The sequence below is a fragment of the Malaclemys terrapin genome, chromosome 3, assembly GCF_027887155.1.
Source record: "Malaclemys terrapin pileata isolate rMalTer1 chromosome 3, rMalTer1.hap1, whole genome shotgun sequence".
Lineage (NCBI taxonomy): Eukaryota > Metazoa > Chordata > Testudines > Emydidae > Malaclemys > Malaclemys terrapin.
Window position 1 is genome coordinate 139908677 of NC_071507.1, and position 16763 is coordinate 139925439.

Sequence of the window (16763 nt, forward strand, 5' to 3'; positions counted from 1 at the left end):
TGTGCGCGCCGCGTGCACGATCGTCGGAAGATTTTCTACCCTAGCAACACCGGCGGGTCGGCTGTGGAGCCCCCTAGAGTGGCGCCTTCATGGCGCTGAATATATACCCCAGCCGACCCGGCGCCCCCTCAGTTCCTTCTTACCGCCCCTGACGGTCGTTGGAACTGTGGAGCGCGGCATAGCTGTTCTCCACTCTCCCTAGCTTAGTTAGTTATTCGCAGTTGTAGTTATAGTTATAGTTCTAGTGTTTGTAGTTTAATAGTTAAATAGTTTTTAAAGTTGTTAGATTTGTTATAATAGTCCAGGGGACTAAGGGGGTCGTCGCCCCCTTTCTCCCCCGGCCGCGGGCCCGGGCTCATGCCCAGAGCTCCCGGCTTCAAGCAGTGCGCCTCCTGCGCTAAACCTATGCCCACGAGCGACCCGCACGACTCCTGTCTGAAGTGCCTGGGAGAGTCCCACCAAACAGATAAGTGCAAGATCTGTAAGGCCTTCAGACCAAGGACCAAGAAAGAGCGGGACTTTCGGCTCCGGCAACTCCTGATGGAGGCGGCACTTAGCCCGGACACTCCTTCTACGAGCCAGGCCCAGGCACCTAGCGCCTCGGTGCGCAGTGCCCCAGCAGCACCGGCAATGCCGACAACGCGGGCGGTGTCGGACAAACCTCCCCGGCACCGGACCTCGTCGGCACCGCAGCAGGCACCTCGGCGCCGGTCATTATCCCCGGGGCATAAAAAAGCCCATAAGACGGGGACCTCTGTACCGAAGACGCCGGCTCCCCCAGTGCCGGGGGTAGAGCCGAGTGCGCCGGTGGAGCACCGGAAACAGGTGCCTCCAGCACTGTCGACTCCGGCACCGAGGCCGTTGAGTCCGGTGCAGATAGCGTCTCCACCGAGACCGGCGGTAATACAACTCCCGTCGACTCCGGAGACCTTCGTGGCGGCGAGAGACTTGATAGCTCTCACGGAGCCGGCACCGCCTCAACCACTGGCACCGACGGCACCGTTGACCCGCCCGGTCCAGTCAAGGGGGAAACCTGCCTTGATGCGCCCTCCATCACAAGGGCTGGAACCTCGGCACCGGTCCAGGTCCAGAAGCAGGTCCCCACGCCGCTCGCAGTCCCGGCACCGAATATCACCTCGGCACCGGTCGTACTCGCGGCCAAGATCTTCGTCGCGGCACCGGTCTACGTCTCGGCACCGCTATGATCGTCGGCACCGATCAACGTCGAGACGTAGTTCTCGGCACCGCTACGGTCGACGCTCGACATCGAGAGGCCGCTCCCGGCACCGGGCATACTCCAGGTCCTCGTCGAGGTCCAGATCCGGCTCCCGGCACCGACGAGGTCATCGGCACCGATCGCGGTCCCGGCACCGTTCGCCGGCACCGCGCAGAGATAGATCATCTCCGGACCGGTACCGTGCGGCACCGCAGCCCACGGGGGTCGTTTCATCTCTCTCGGCACCGCCATGGCCGTCAAGATCGGTGTCTCGCTCCTCGGAGGACCTGTCGAGATCGGCATACCCCCCTCAAGGGCAAGCCGAGGAACGGAACTTGGGCCATTGGCAGGAGATGGCAGAGGACCACTCTCATGGACCATCTCACTGGTCATTTTGGACCCCGTGGGCGTACCACCAGGAGCAAGGGGCTCCAATACCATCGACCTCTCGCTCGGGTCACTCGGTTAGAAGGGCCCCAGAATCCACCATCTCTCGGCCTCCGCCAGGGGGCATGGAGGCTTCCGTGTCCACGCCACCTGACACCATAGACCCGAGTACAGGTGATGCTCCGGCCCAAGAGCAGGGGGATCAGGACCCCCCCTTGGATCCAGTACCACCGGAGGCGTCTTCCTCCTCCTCTCCGGATGAGGCAGTGGCGGGCACTTCATGTACGGGTCCCCCTCCGATAGATCTTCGGGCTCACCAGGATCTCCTGCGTAGGATGGCCCGTAATATGGACCTGCAGGCGGAGGAGATAGTGGAAGTACAGGACCCTATCGTGAACATCCTCGGAGCGGATGCCCCATCGAGGGTGGCGCTACCCCTGATCCGCACGATACAAACCAATGCGGATACGATATGGCAAACTCCTGCCTCTATCCCACCCACTGCGAGAGGGGTGGAAAGGAAGTACTTTGTCCCGTCTAAGGACTACGGGTACTTGTATACCCACCCCCAACCGTGTTCACTGGTGGTGGAATCAGTGAACGCACGAGAGCGCCACGGCCAGCAGGCTGCAGCGCCTAAATCAAAAGAGGCTAAGCGGCTCGATTTGTTTGGCCGTAAGGTTTACTCAGCCGGAGGGCTGCAACTTAGAGCGGCGAACCAACAGGCGCTATTGAGCCGTTACAATTTTAACTCCTGGAACTCTATGGGGAAGTTTAAGGAGTTGATTCCCCAAGAGTCCAGGGAAGAGTTTGGAGCCATGGTAGAGGAGGGTAAGAAGGTGGCTCGGACCTCCTTGCAGGCCTCCTTGGACATAGCAGACTCAGCTGCGAGGACCCTAGCTTCGGGTATCGCTATGCGGAGGATCTCCTGGCTTCAAGTTTCGGGTTTGCCTCCGGAGCTACAGCAAACCCTACAGGATCTGCCCTTTGAGGGACATGGATTGTTCTCGGACAAGATGGACTCTCGCCTGCAGAGCCTCAAGGACTCGAGAACAATCATGCGCTCCCTGGGGATGCATGTTGTGGGCCCTCAGCGCAGACCATTTAGGCCGCAGCCTCAGCGCTTCTACCCCCCCCCCCCCCCCCCGCCTCGTCAGAGACAGGACTCGACCCGGAGGCGAGGGCGAGGTGGTAGAAGAAGGTGGGCCGGCCCTCAACCCGGCCAGAACCAGGGGCCACCTAGACCACCTTCAGGCCCTAGGCAGAACTTTTGAAGGTGCGGTCGAGGACGGCGCCCCAGTCATCCCCCAGGATCCAGCCCCCTCCTTTCGGGATCGTCTCTCCCACTTCCACCGTGCTTGGTCCCTTATAACTTCGGACCGTTGGGTCCTCCGCACAGTGGAGAGGGGATACACTATCCAGTTTTCTTCTATCCCCCCCTCCCACCCCCCTTCCCCGTCCCTCTTCAGGGACCCTTCTCACGAGCAACTTCTTATACAGGAGGTTTCCACGCTCCTTGCTATGGGGGCCATAGAGGAGGTTCCAGTAGAGTTAAGGGGCAGGGGATTTTATTCCCGTTACTTCCTGATCCCCAAGTCCAAAGGAGGTCTGCGGCCCATCTTGGACTTGCGCGGACTAAAACAAATTCGTAGTAAAGTTGAAGTTCCGCATGGTCTCTTTGGGGGCCATTATCCCTTCCCTCGATCCTGGAGACTGGTTCGCCGCCCTTGACATGAAAGACGCATACTTTCACATCTCAATTTACCCACCTCACAGACGCTTCCTGCGATTCGTGGTAAACATGGTGCACTACCAATTTGCAATCCTTCCCTTCGGCCTATCCTCGGCCCCAAGAGTGTTCACGAAATGTATGGCTGTCGTGGCAGCGTACCTTCGTCGGCAAGGGATACAGGTGTTCCCGTACCTAGACGACTGGCTGGTACGCGGTCGCACCAAGGAGCAAGTTCAAGCTCACGTCCACATAATAGTGCACACATTCAACGAGTTGGGCATCCTACTCAACAAGGACAAATCCACTCTAGAACCTACCCAGAGAATAGAATTCATAGGCGCAGTTCTAGACTCCAGACGTGCACAAGCCATCCTGCCAGACAACCGATTTGGCACCATTACGAGCCTCATTCAAGGGCTCCAGGCGTTCCCAACTACCACGGTGAGGTCGTGCCTTACCCTGCTGGGTCACATGGCCTCCTGCACGTACGTAACCAGGCATGCCAGACTTCGGCTTCGCCCACTCCAGACCTGGGTGTCGTCAATATATCGACCAAATCGGGACAGCCTGAACATGGTGGTCACGGTCCCGATCTCGGTCCTGACCTCCCTCACCTGGTGGCTAGATCACAATGTGGTCTGCGAGGGGATGCCATTTCACGCCCCACAACCCTCTCTGCACCTGGTCACAGACGCTTCATCTCTGGGTTGGGGCGCCCATCTCAACGAACACCATACCCAGGGCCTGTGGACTGCACCCCAGCTAGCCCTGCACATCAATGTTCGGGAACTGATGGCGGTGCGCCTGGCGTGCCAGGCATTTCTCAACCTCCTACGTGGCCGATGTGTGTTAGTTCTCATCGACAACACCACGGCCATGTTTTACATCAACAAGCAAGGAGGAGCACGTTCGTCAATTCTATGCCAAGAGGCCATTCGCCTGTGGGACTTCTGCATCGCCCACTCAATCCATCTCACGGCATCGTTCCTCCCTGGAGTCCAGAACACTCTAGCGGACCGACTCAGCAGGTCCTTCCAGACGCACGAGTGGTCTATCCGTCCGGACATCATACATTCCATCTTCCGGAGGTGGGGGTTTCCCCAGATAGACCTGTTTGCATCTCGAGACAACAGGAAGTGCCACGTGTTCTGCTCCCTACAAGGTCGAGCTCCGGGCTCCCTCTCGGATGCGTTTCTCCTTCCCTGGAAAGACCACCTGTTTTATGCCTTCCCTCCGTTTCCTCTGGTCCACAAGGTACTGTTAAAATTGCGCAGAGACCAGGCACAGGTAATTCTGGTCGCTCCAGCGTGGCCGAGACAACATTGGTACACCACACTGTTGGAACTCTCGGTTCAGACACCGATCCCGCTTCCGTTGTGTCCGGATCTCATCTCTCAGGACCACGGCCGGCTGCGTCACCCCGACCTGCAATCACTCCACCTCACGGCGTGGCTGCTCCATGGTTCACCCAGGCAGAGCAGCAATGCTCACACTCTGTCCAACAGATTCTGCTGAGCAGTAGGAAGCCCTCAACACGCACCACGTACCTGGCCAAGTGGAAGCGGTTCTCCTGTTGGTGCGAACAACGAGCCATGTCCCCGTTGCAGGCACCCATTCCTCTCATTTTGGAATATCTCCTCTCCCTAAAACAGCAGGGGTTGGCGATATCTTCAATTAGAGTTCACCTGGCCGCTATATCGGCCTTTCACCCAGGGGAACTCGCGTCCTCGGTATTCTCTAACCCGATGGTCGTTAGATTCCTCAAGGGCTTAGACCGGATGTACCCACAACAACGTCAGCCCGTTCAGACGTGGGACCTCAACCTGGTTCTCTCCAAGCTCACAGGTCCTCCATTCGAGCCACTGGCCACCTGTTCACTTTTGTACCTATCCTGGAAGACAGCCTTCCTTGTAGCCATCACCTCAGCAAGGCGCATTTCTGAACTCAGGGCGCTTACATCCGAGCCCCCTTATACAGTTTTCCATAAGGATAAAGTGCAGCTTCGTCCACATCCTGCCTTTCTCCCTAAGGTGGTTTCTCCTTTTCATATCAACCAGGACATCTTTCTCCCGGTCTTTCATCCCAAACCACATGCCACTCGCCAGGATCAACGTTTGCATTCCCTGGACGTACGAAGGGCCCTGGCCTTCTATATTGACCGCACAAAGCACTTTAGAAAGACGACGCAACTCTTCGTTGCAGTGGCCGACCGAATGAAAGGCTCACCGGTCTCCTCACAACGCCTATCCTCCTGGATTACGTCTTGCATCCGGACTTGCTATGACCTGGCAGGTGTCTCAGCACCGCACCTCACCGCTCACTCCACGAGGGCCCAGGCTTCCTCGACGGCTTTCCTGGCACAAGTTCCGATCCAGGACATTTGTAGAGCAGCGGTTTGGTCATCAGTCCACACATTTACAGCTCACTATGCACTAGTGCAGCAGTCCAGAGACGATGCTGCTTTCGGATCAGCGGTTTTGCACACAGCAATGTCTCACTCCGACCCCACCACCTAAGTTGGGCTTGGGAGTCACCTAATGGAATGGATATGAGCAAGCACTCGAAGAAGAAAAGACGGTTACTCACCGTTGTAACTGTTGTTCTTCGAGATGTGTTGCTCATATCCATTCCAAACCCGCCCCCCGTCCCCACTGTCGGAGTAGCCGGCAAGAAGGAACTGAGGGGGCGCCGGGTCGGCTGGGGTATATATTCAGCGCCATGAAGGCGCCACTCTAGGGGGCTCCACAGCCGACCCGCCGGTGTTGCTAGGGTAGAAAATCTTCCGACGATCGTGCACGCGGCGCGCACACACCTAATGGAATGGATATGAGCAACACATCTCGAAGAACAACAGTTACAACGGTGAGTAACCGTCTTGTTCCCAGTGTGGTGTTAATCACAGTCCATCGATATCCTACTACATCTCTCTTTGGTGTAGTACTATAAGTTACAGTGGTGGTGGCAAGGGTCAAGGGACTAGTGGTAGGTGTAGTCTTTGTGGTGGCAAGGCGTTTTTGATATTTATCATCTGAAAGCCAATTAGGGAGGGCAGTGCATCCTGAAGGTACCTGTCCATAAGCACAAAGCCCTGATCCTGGAAAGAATCCACCCCACCACTGGACCCCACATTCCCAGGAACGTTCCCCACAGTTCCCTCCTTGCCAATAAACAATACTTCGTTTCTTCCAAGGCCAGTTCTTAATGTCCTTTGTAGTTAGAAAGTTCTGGACTTTGGTGGTTTCAGCAGAGCGAGTGTTTCTTCTTTTCTTCTTCAAAAACAGTTGTGATTCACCACAGTGCAGGGGAGAGGTTACTAGCACTTCACCCTGTACTGGTGTGGTTCCTGTAAAAGAATTCAAAGGCACAGTAGATCTGTCAGTGGACAAGGGAGAGGTTACTAGCACTTCACCTTGTCCTCTTTCCCTGCTGTCCAGGAGGCACAGCAGAGTTAGCAGGAGAAATAGGCTGATCAGCAGCTGGAGAATCCTCTCCAGGCGGAGGGGTCTTTTTGCAGTGCGAAGCATGGGTCCAGGTGGGCAGTCCTTGGCACTTCACAGCAGTGTTAGTGGTTAACAGGACTTGGAAAGGGCCTTTCCAGCGTGGAGCCAAGGCAGTCTTTCGCTGATGGACCTTTATGTAGACCCAGTCTCCTGGTTCCAGCGAGTGGCAGGGCTGCACAGGATCCTTGGGTAGTGCTTCTTTCACCTGTGTATAGAAAGACTTAACACATTTCATTAGTGCCTGACAATACTTAAGCATTGTGTCATCCATTAAATGAATGTCCATCTGAGCTAGGGTCAGTGGGGGCGCAGTTGGTAGTCTCATCGGGCGCCCTGTCAGAATCTCATGAGGGCTGAGTCCAGTCTTTCGATTGGGAGTGGCCCTCATACTCATTAGTGCCAGAGGAAGGGCCTCTGGCCACTTCAAGTTGGTTTCAGCACAAATCTTGGCCAGTTTATTTTTCAGAATTCCATTCTGGCGTTCCACTGTCCCGGCAGACTGCGGATGGTGGGGGCAGTGAAGGTTGTGTTGAGTCTGCAAAGCTGCACATAACTCTTTTACAATCTGTCCCGTAAAATGAGTTCCACGATCACTGTTGATACTCACAGGGATGCAAAATCTTTAAGCAGAAGTTTCACAACAGTCCTGGCATCTGCTTTCCTGCAGGGAAAAGCTTCAACCCAATTTGAAAATACATCCACCAAAACCAATACATATTCATAACCACAACATTTAGACAGTTGAATAAAATCAATCTGAATATTTACAAAAGGTCCCCAAGAGGGAGGGTGAGCTGCCTGCCTAACTTTAACAGCTTTACCAATGTTATGCTGCTGACAAATCACACATTGTTGACAGTAGTGATGTGCAATGACTGGGAACCCGAATGCACACCAATCTCGGTTAACTGCAGCAACCATCCCCCCTTTGCTCACGTGAGCCATTCCGTGGTATACACGAGCAAGATAGGGCATTAGCATCTTCGGTGCAACCAGGCGACCAGCTGGGGCACGCCAAAGATGATCAGGGTGTAGAATACAGCCATTAGCACTCCAAAAACGTTTCTCAGCTGCCGGTGCAGCTTCCTGGATCTTGGCCAGATCCTCAAGGGAGGCTAGTGGAGGCTGTTCAATCAAAGCACAAGTATATTCAGCCTGAGGTGCAGAAAGGGCCGCGGCTTTGGCTGCAGAGTCTGCCAAAGCATTTCCACGGGTAACTTCATCATGAGGGGTCTGGTGAGCTGTACATTTCACGACAGCTATAGCTTTGGGCAATAAAAGAGCATCTAAAAGAGCAGAGACATACAGACTGTTCTTAATAGGAGAACCAGTGGATGTAAGAAAACCTCTATACTTCCAGAGCAACCCATAATCATGTACCACTCCAAAAGCATAACGAGAGTCTGTATAGATTGTAACTGCTTGATCCTGAGCGAGAATGCAGGCTCGAGTTAAAGCCACAAGTTCGGCCACTTGAGCAGAGAACACAGAAGGAAGAAAAGCACTTTCAATAACAGCATGTGCAGAACATACAGCATAACCAGCAACCAATTTGCCCTTAGAATCTCGCAAGCACGAACCATCTACAAAGTAAATAAGATCAGGATTTTGCAAAGGCACATCTAGTAAATCATCTCTTGGACGAGAGAGAACCGATGTCACAGACACACAGTCATGTGGGTCTCCGTCTTCGGGCCCAGGCAACAAGGAGGCAGGATTTAGAACAGGGCAACGGGCCAAAGTAATATGAGATGAAGACAACAAGACAAGCTCATATTTTGTAAGACGAGAAGTGGATAGATGCTGTGTCTTAGATTTTAACAAGAGAGCAGCCACAGCATGAGGGACAGCAACAATCAAAGGAGATCCTAAGACAATAGATTCAGATACCTGAACAGCAAGAGCTGCTGCAGCTACAGCACGCAGGCAAGGGGGAAATCCAGCTGCCACAGCGTCTAGGGCAGTACTGTAATAAGCAATGGGACGGTGTTTGTCTCCGTGCCTTTGCGTTAATACAGCCAAAGCAAACCCATTACGCTCATGACAGAAAAGAGTGAATGGTTTAGCATAATCAGGAAGTCCCAGGGCTGGTGCACTGGACAGACTTTGCTTGATAGCAACAAAAGCTTGTTCAGCCTCTGAAGACCAAGGAAGAGGCTCAGGGGTACCTGACTTAGTCAGATCCTGTAAGGGTTTAATCATTGTTGCATAGCCTAAAATCCATTGTCTACAGTACCCAGTCATGCCAAGAAAAGTACGCATTTGAGAAATAGTTCCAGGCCTCTTAAAGGAACCTGGAGTGCATGTGCCACACTTCTAGTAAGATAACGGGTACTTTCCTCAGAAGGATTAGAATCAGGGGAGCTACTGGGAGGCTCAGAATCACCTCTTTGTGGTGAAGAGGAGGCTTCTCTCCCAGGGGAAGAGAGAACAATGTGTGCAGCTGATACATGCGGTGGTGAAACTGACACTGCCGGGTGAGATTCGTTAGCAGACCCATGCTGTGCAGGGGGAGGAGGCAGCACGGGCTGCTGCTGCTGCTGAATGTTACTGAAGAAATCTAAAATATCCTCAGCAGTTTCCTCCTCACTGTCAGATCTAACTAATTGGGGATAAAGGGGAGCAGAAGGAATTGCTTGAACGGGATTAGGATACACAGGAGCAGAAGGAATCGCTCTAGGGGGTAGACAGCTGGATGCCTTGCATTTAAGCTGTAAATGTTGCACTTGGGCTTTTAACTTTTCCTGGGAGTCCTTTAGACTCCGCACTCGAGACTCGTGGAGTCTCTTTGTTGCTTCCTCCCACCAACAGACAAATTGCTCCCACTGTGTATCAGAGGCTTTTGGTGAAGCCAGAGTTTCTTTAAGGTATTTAAGTTTGTCTAAATCAAAGGTACCTTCTAGTGGACATTGTTTAGATGGATTTGCACGCGTGTAAAGATTCCAATTATCTAAATACCTGCAGGTTTTCGGGCCATAATGTCCGTACATGAAATAAGCTGGGGTACCCTTAGGGGGTGAGAGGGAAGACTTAGACTGTCTCCCACCCATTTTCCAATCACACACTCAAAAGGGGAAGGATGCCCTGTCCGCGCTAGCGGCTCATAAACTAAGGACTCTCCCTACAGGGTATTCACACAGGAGTGACTAACGAGGATAGCCATGACCCCCTACACCTCCCTTCAGCAAAGAGCATCGGCTAGTCTCAGAGAGATGGCGCCGCTTACTCTGTTGCATCCAGTGAGATGGTCAGACTGTCAGTGGCTCACACGGAGAGGAAAAGGGGAGGGAAGATGGGTGCACACACTCCTAGACCCAGGTAGCCTCCTCGCCGGACGATGCCAGGCCGAGTCAACCTACATGGGTCGGATCTCCTAAAGATCCTCTAGTTACCGGGCTTGCGTTAGAGTAGTTCTGGTCACGAGCCAAAAGACTTCGCAGAGTACTCTGGGCGTCTTCCGGTAACACTCAATTCACACTGTGTACACACACACACACACACAGACTACACACATGCACACATACCAAGGCCTTATACCAGGTACTACTCCTGAGTACCTCCAGGTACTATTCCCAAGTACCTCGATGCATCACTTGAGGCGGTAAAAACCCCTCTTGAGGCAGTAACAACTCCTCAATACAGGTGCAAACCCTATGCACCTAGCATATGCTTACAGGGGGCGGCAAACAATTCCCCTATTACGCCGCTCAGCATCTGACCTTGCTGCACAGTCAATAAGTTCGGATGGCGTGAGCCCAACAGGGGCAGACGGCCCCACGGACAGTCCTCCTCCGACACCCCAATAGAGATTTCAAAAGGTCTCTTACCTCTATTGTGGCGCCATGGGGTTCGAAGGGGAACGATCCGTAGCAGCTGCCGTTGCCTCAGTGGGCATTGCCATCCCGGACGAGCCCCCAAATTGTCGGAGAAAAACTGAGTTCTCACTATTTTGTTTAGGTACAGCAAGTCAGAAGCTTTATTAACTCTCACATGTGCAGAGGGAGAGAGCTAAACAGGTCTCTCTCTGGTAACTAATTACAGCAAGCATTTATACCTTTCATTACAGAAATAATCAGGGACAGCTGTATTTTGTTTATACATAGGCCATCTTGATATCTCATTTCCTCACTTGTTTGACTCTTGCCAACATACAATTAGTTTCTATACCTTATCTACACAAGGTCTTCTACACCTTATCTATACTGAGGTCACAATGACTTCTTACACAGCTCTTTCTCACCCGTCTCACACAATCCTCGCTTCTACAAATCTCGCGTTATCAGGGTTATCAGGGTCACAGCTAGCTTGACTCTTGCTAACAAAGACTGTCTCTTGCTAACGAAGCCTGACTCTTGCTAACAACCATCATGCATTGCAGTTCCCTTCTGTCAGTTCTTTTCTCTGCTTCCACATGGTGTTTACAAGACTTCAGAGATTAACTTCAAATGTAAACAATGAACATTGCAGAATTGAGGTCAAAGTTCTGAAGTGTATTATCTGAAGTGTTTCTTACTAATTACTCCATTTTGGCTCAGTGTATAGGAACAAAATAGTTTAAAGATTTTTAGCGAACTTTTGTTTTTAATAAATTTCTTGGGTTTTTTAAATTTTTCAGATTTTTAAGTAATTGCTTTTTGCTCCTCTTTCATAATAAAATCACTGTTTCATTGGTACTGGTAAAGTTGGACACAATAGATAAAGCTTAAAGTTTTCAGAAGTGCCTAAATTCCATTTTCAAAAGTGACTTAGGTACTTAGGACCCCTAACTGCCATTGATTTTGAGTGAAACTTAGGCTTCTAAATGCCAGTCACTTTTAAAAATGGGACTATGGCACCTACATAAGTTTTAAACTTTTAAAAACTTTACCTTAAATCTCACTTTGTTTGCCTTGCAGTCTTAATTGTTCGCACATCTGTGAAATATTCAGGTTTACCCAGCACATTTTTTGTGTTTACTCCATATGAAATAAGTTGCTGGCTTTTTTAATGCATTGGGGTATTTTTTTTATTTTTTGTTTTTTTTGGTGGGGGAGAGGATGGGGGTTTGAAAAAGCAATAACTTAAAATCATTATCAATTTAAGAAGATTAACACCATTAGTTCCCTAGCATAGCACAGCTCACATTGTGCAATGATTGAGACAATAGCTCAGACTGATTTTTCCACCCATTCAACGGCTTCACAGATTTAAGTTTTACTTACGTGAAACCTTGAGAGAAAACAAAATAGAGGCTTCAGGTATCTGAAATATGATTTGTTTTTCTGTTAGAGTGCTGATATGGAAGAACCTCAGAAAGCAAAGGTGTTGTTATTTTTCCTTTAATGTTTGTCCTGTTCCCTTTGTACAGATGTAGCTAGCAAAGAGCAGCAGAAACCTATTATGCCTCTTGGTGAAGAGAAGGAAGAGGTGGTTTCTGAAGATGCAGCCATGGAGACAGAAATGCAGAACAATGAAGATCTCAATGCTGTAGACACAGAGGAGCTGAAGCCAGAATTAAAGAAGTCTAGTGCCACTAAAGCCCTTGGTAAACTCTTCTTAAATAGCCCTCTCACTTCCCTTAAAGAAATTCTATATAGATATTTCTAAAATGCCTGTTTTTAATGGGCTTTTCTGAAGCTGCGTCTGTAGTCCAAGTCAGCAACCAGCATTAACTATTAAATTGGTTGAGTGGCAGAGTACCTTGCTACTCCCTTTCAAGACAATGGTCTCCTTAATCTTTTTTCACTTCCATAAAGAAGGCAAATGGTTTCCATTCAGGTGGGCAGACTGTCAATTCTTTTCATTCTTAACTGGCTTATAGATGCATTCCAATCTGAGAGACAGGAGCACACAGGTGCATGCAAGAGAACCCAATTTTAACAAGACAAAAGAGGTTTGAGGGGTGGCTAGGTGGTCTCCTCAGGCACAGCAGCATAAAAGTGCCAATTGGAGAAGAAAGTGGTTCGATGGGCTGAGTGGGAATGGAATAAAGAGGAGTGCACTGTCTCAAAGGGAAGAAGGACAATAGAACTGAGCTGCTGCTCAGCTGGCAGGAAGATGGGCCTGACTGTTGTCAGCCATAACTGCCCAAAACAGGAAAAGCTCCAAAACACATTATAGATTTGGGAATTCTCTGCCCAGTGGGAGCCAAGATATAGTAGCCATAATTTAAGAACCTGTATATTTTAGTGGACACGATGTTTACTAACTATGCACTATGTAACTAAAGGGTCTGATGAAGCGGAGTTGGAAATCCAGGCTTTCAACTCTGAGGAGGTCAAAGACGCTACAGCAGACAAACCACCAAAGGTGCCAGAGGAGGAACCAAAAAGAAACCAAGACTCTACTATACATACGGCCCATCAATTTTTGATGGACACCACGGTCCTGGTACTGTACCAAAAGCATCCCACTGCTGTTTTACATAAGGATATGAAATAGTGAGAGAGAGAGAGAAGCTATCTAATGTATCTTACAGTGAGAAGTGTTCATTTAGAATGTAAACTCTTATTTCTCCCATTACTTGGTTACATCTGGGGTGTTCCCCAGTGGTTAAACACCCATGCAGAGGAGGAAAGGTGGGCAGGAGTGTGTGGCCTGCACTGATGGGTTGTGGGAGCTGTGCATCAGTGGTGTTGGAATAGCCTTAGTGGCAGGGAAGATTTCAGGGAGAATTGTGGTATAGGCTGTGGTCATGCAGTTTATAATTAGCAGTTCTCGTATAGACATGTGCTATGTGGAGGGCCAGTTTATGAAGGAGGAACCGTTTCAGTGTGATTGCTGAAACCCTTTCATCTTCATTTGTTGTCTTACTATATCACAATTTCAGTTATTTTGGAGTTAGAGAGAAGTGTATTTTGAAGTTCCTGTACATATTGGTAGTGTCAAATGATCTGCCAGTAAGAATGAAACAACATTTTTGAGAAGTGTTACTGACTGCAAAAATGCCGTATTATTGTGGTCAGAATAGTCTAGCTTTTTCATGTACAGGTGAAACAAGAGGAAACATACAGGTAGATCAAGTGATTAAAATAGACTAAAACAGGATGGGGAGCTCTTGTTGCACCAGATGAGGAAGGGAAGCATCACTTACCTAAGCCATGGGGAAAAGGGTTGAGGTCTCCCTTTGCTTTTAGCAAGGGAGAGGGAGCTGGGTCTTATACATACACACTCCCATTCACCCCTACAATTAACTTGCAGTAGATTACAAGAGAGATTTACAGTTCCTTGTGGGATCAGAAATTATCAGCACTTTTCCAATTCTCCAGTGATGTGCTGAATATTTTGTTTAAAACAAAACTCAATAAAGAAAAATATTTTTTAAACTTTCGAATATGCAGGTTTTAGAGATTATTTTAATTCCAACTATATAGCCCATATACTGCAGTCCTATTAAGTTACTCTCTAAGGTTAGATGTCTGAGGTCCTGTTACTATCAGTGAAGACTGAAGAAATATAATTTAAGTTGTTGTTATTTTAACAAAAAGCGTGCATAAGCTATCAAACAGTGATATATTAACCTGATAGGTGAGTTGCCATATTCGGTTCATACATTAAATAGAAAAAATTCTTTGAGTCTACCACTAGCTGCTGAGTGAACTTTCTTTGGGAAATTTAAATAAATTGAAATAGGCTGATTTTTCTTTTTACTGTCATTATTAAAATCAACAGTTTGACACAAGGCAACTTAAATCGATCATCTTGAAATTCAGTACTTCTAATACATATCCAAAATTATGTTGTCGGTACAGAAGAACAAGAAAAGATAATAGCAATCTTGGAAATTTAAAATGAAAGCTAAACTTGGTTTTCTAGGTATCTTAGCCATTATTATAAGCCTCTCTGGCTCTTACTAATTTTTTTATGATGCTGTAAGGATTGGAGGTTACTGATATGTGGACTATCTCCGTTTCTCATAAATGTACCTTTAGCACATAATTAAAGATCCCGAAGAGTTGAGACAGGAACTGGAAAAGCAACTGGAAGCTTGGCAAACTCAGCAATCTGCAAACCCAGATGAGGTTAGTGATCTTACCCTGCCATAGGAATCCTTAATGTGCGTTCTTTCATATTGTAACCCTATTGAAGTCATGGATGAAGACTTACAGTCCAGAATCTGATTTTCAGACAAAGCAATTTGAATCTCCCTCTGTCTTGTGGTGTTTAGCTTGTCCTTTAAACTTCTTAACACAAACCTTACAGCTCGGCAATGATTCAAATCATGTTTCCAAAGCATTATCTGCAGTTTAGAGAAAGCTGCTTTGAACTTGCTCTGGTAATGACCTCTAAAACTCATAGTGAGAAACTTTTCTCTCAAACCTGTCAAGTCCTTACACATTGAGTAGGTGACACCTGCAATTTACCAGGGTTACACACCATTTTGCCTATACCGGTCTATAGATATTACTGCTGGAAGCTGCCTCCTTCATCTGCAGTGTTACAATGTCTGTTTTTAGGTTGTCTGTGCCAGAACTTCTTCAACTTGGCTGCGATTACCACAGCTATAAACTAAATTGTATTGAAAATTACTCTTGATTAAAATTGTCATTATGGAGACTCCTCTTAATGGCAGTCACCCTGCTAAAAAGTGATGTCATTTTTAACACCCAGTCTCAGAGACCATGGGCCAGCAGCCATCTTGTTGTGGTTCTAGTTTAACTGTCAAAACATTACTGTTTATACAGTGGCAATTGTAGTGGAAATGTTAAAACCGTTTGGTGTAGGCGTGGAGGCAAGAACGGCCATTGGGCATTAGAATACTGTGACATTTAAAAGGAGGTTTTTAAAATCTAATGCTAATAAAGTCTTCTCTTTATAGCTCAGTTGACTAAAATAAGAGGTATCTGCACCATTTTCTGCTGTCTTGTGATGTAAGGACCCTGTTCAGCAAAGGAAACTGCACAGGCAGATTCTCATGCCTAGGCAGATCCATTTGCAGGAGAGATAGACAAATCTCTTCCTTACTAATCAAAGAGAAGCTCGTATTCTAGCCCTTAGACATTTTTCCATACACATTACAAGTTTAGTAAGAAAGGAGAAGACACTTTTCTGTTTATTAAGATTGTTTTCAAGAGCAGTTTTTACAATGTATTTTGCAATTCATAGTGAGAGATTCGATACTGCTTGGTTCTCTAGCTCAAACCAGTTCAGAATAACATGTTTCAGTAAAAAGAAGAACAGGAGTACTTGTGGCACCTTAAAGACTAACAAATTTATTAGAGCATAAGCTTTCGTGGACTACAGCCCACTTCTTCGGATGCGAAGAATTATACGAAAGCTTATGCTCTAATAAATTTGTTAGTCTCTAAGGTGCCACAAGTACTCCTGTTCTTCTTTTTGCGGATACAGACTAACACAGCTGCTACTCTGAAATGTTTCAGTAACACTTTCCTTGGTATGGTAGGAGTCATCGGAAAAAATAAATACATCTACTGCCTCTTTCTAGATAGCAATAAGGCCTGATGGTATGGGCCTCTTTCCAGGAGATCTATTTAAAATTTCTTTTCCTTCTTTCAGGTCAGTAGCAAGTCAGCTGCATGGAAAAGCCACTTAGCTCCATTCCATATAAATTCTGTCTTTATGGAGAGTAATATGTTGGTTATTTATCCACCCAACAGTACTTCTCATTACCTCTGCCAAGGACTTTTCCAACTCCCAGATAGACTCCTCCAGTAGTGCCAGTATACTACACAGCACCAGGTTATAACTCCAATAACAGTATTAGCTGCTCAGCCTACTGCATTGATTTGATTAATTTTTTTAGCCTTTAAAATTTCAGCTACACAGAAGTACACTGTTCTGCCTTTTAGAAGGCTTTCTCTTGAACATTCCACTGGAGCCCAGAAATGAGTCCTTCGTCAAGCATTTCCCACTAACTTCACCGGAAGGACTTATTTTGTCCTATTAATGTTGTCCTCAGACTTGTGCTCTCTCCTTCCAGCTTTTCACA

General features: G+C 48.4%; 1 protein-coding gene across 2 annotated transcripts in view; it reads left to right on the top strand.

Moving 5' to 3' along the window:
• The window catches only part of MDN1 (midasin AAA ATPase 1), a 187992-nt gene that overhangs the window by 163412 nt on the left and 7817 nt on the right, over positions 1–16763 (top strand). For both annotated transcript variants that reach the window (XM_054022038.1, XM_054022040.1), the window contains exons 93-95: positions 12183–12359; positions 13044–13204; positions 14746–14835. In XM_054022038.1, the coding sequence (XP_053878013.1) occupies positions 12183–12359; positions 13044–13204; positions 14746–14835 (428 nt within the window). The remainder of the gene's footprint in view (positions 1–12182; positions 12360–13043; positions 13205–14745; positions 14836–16763) is intronic.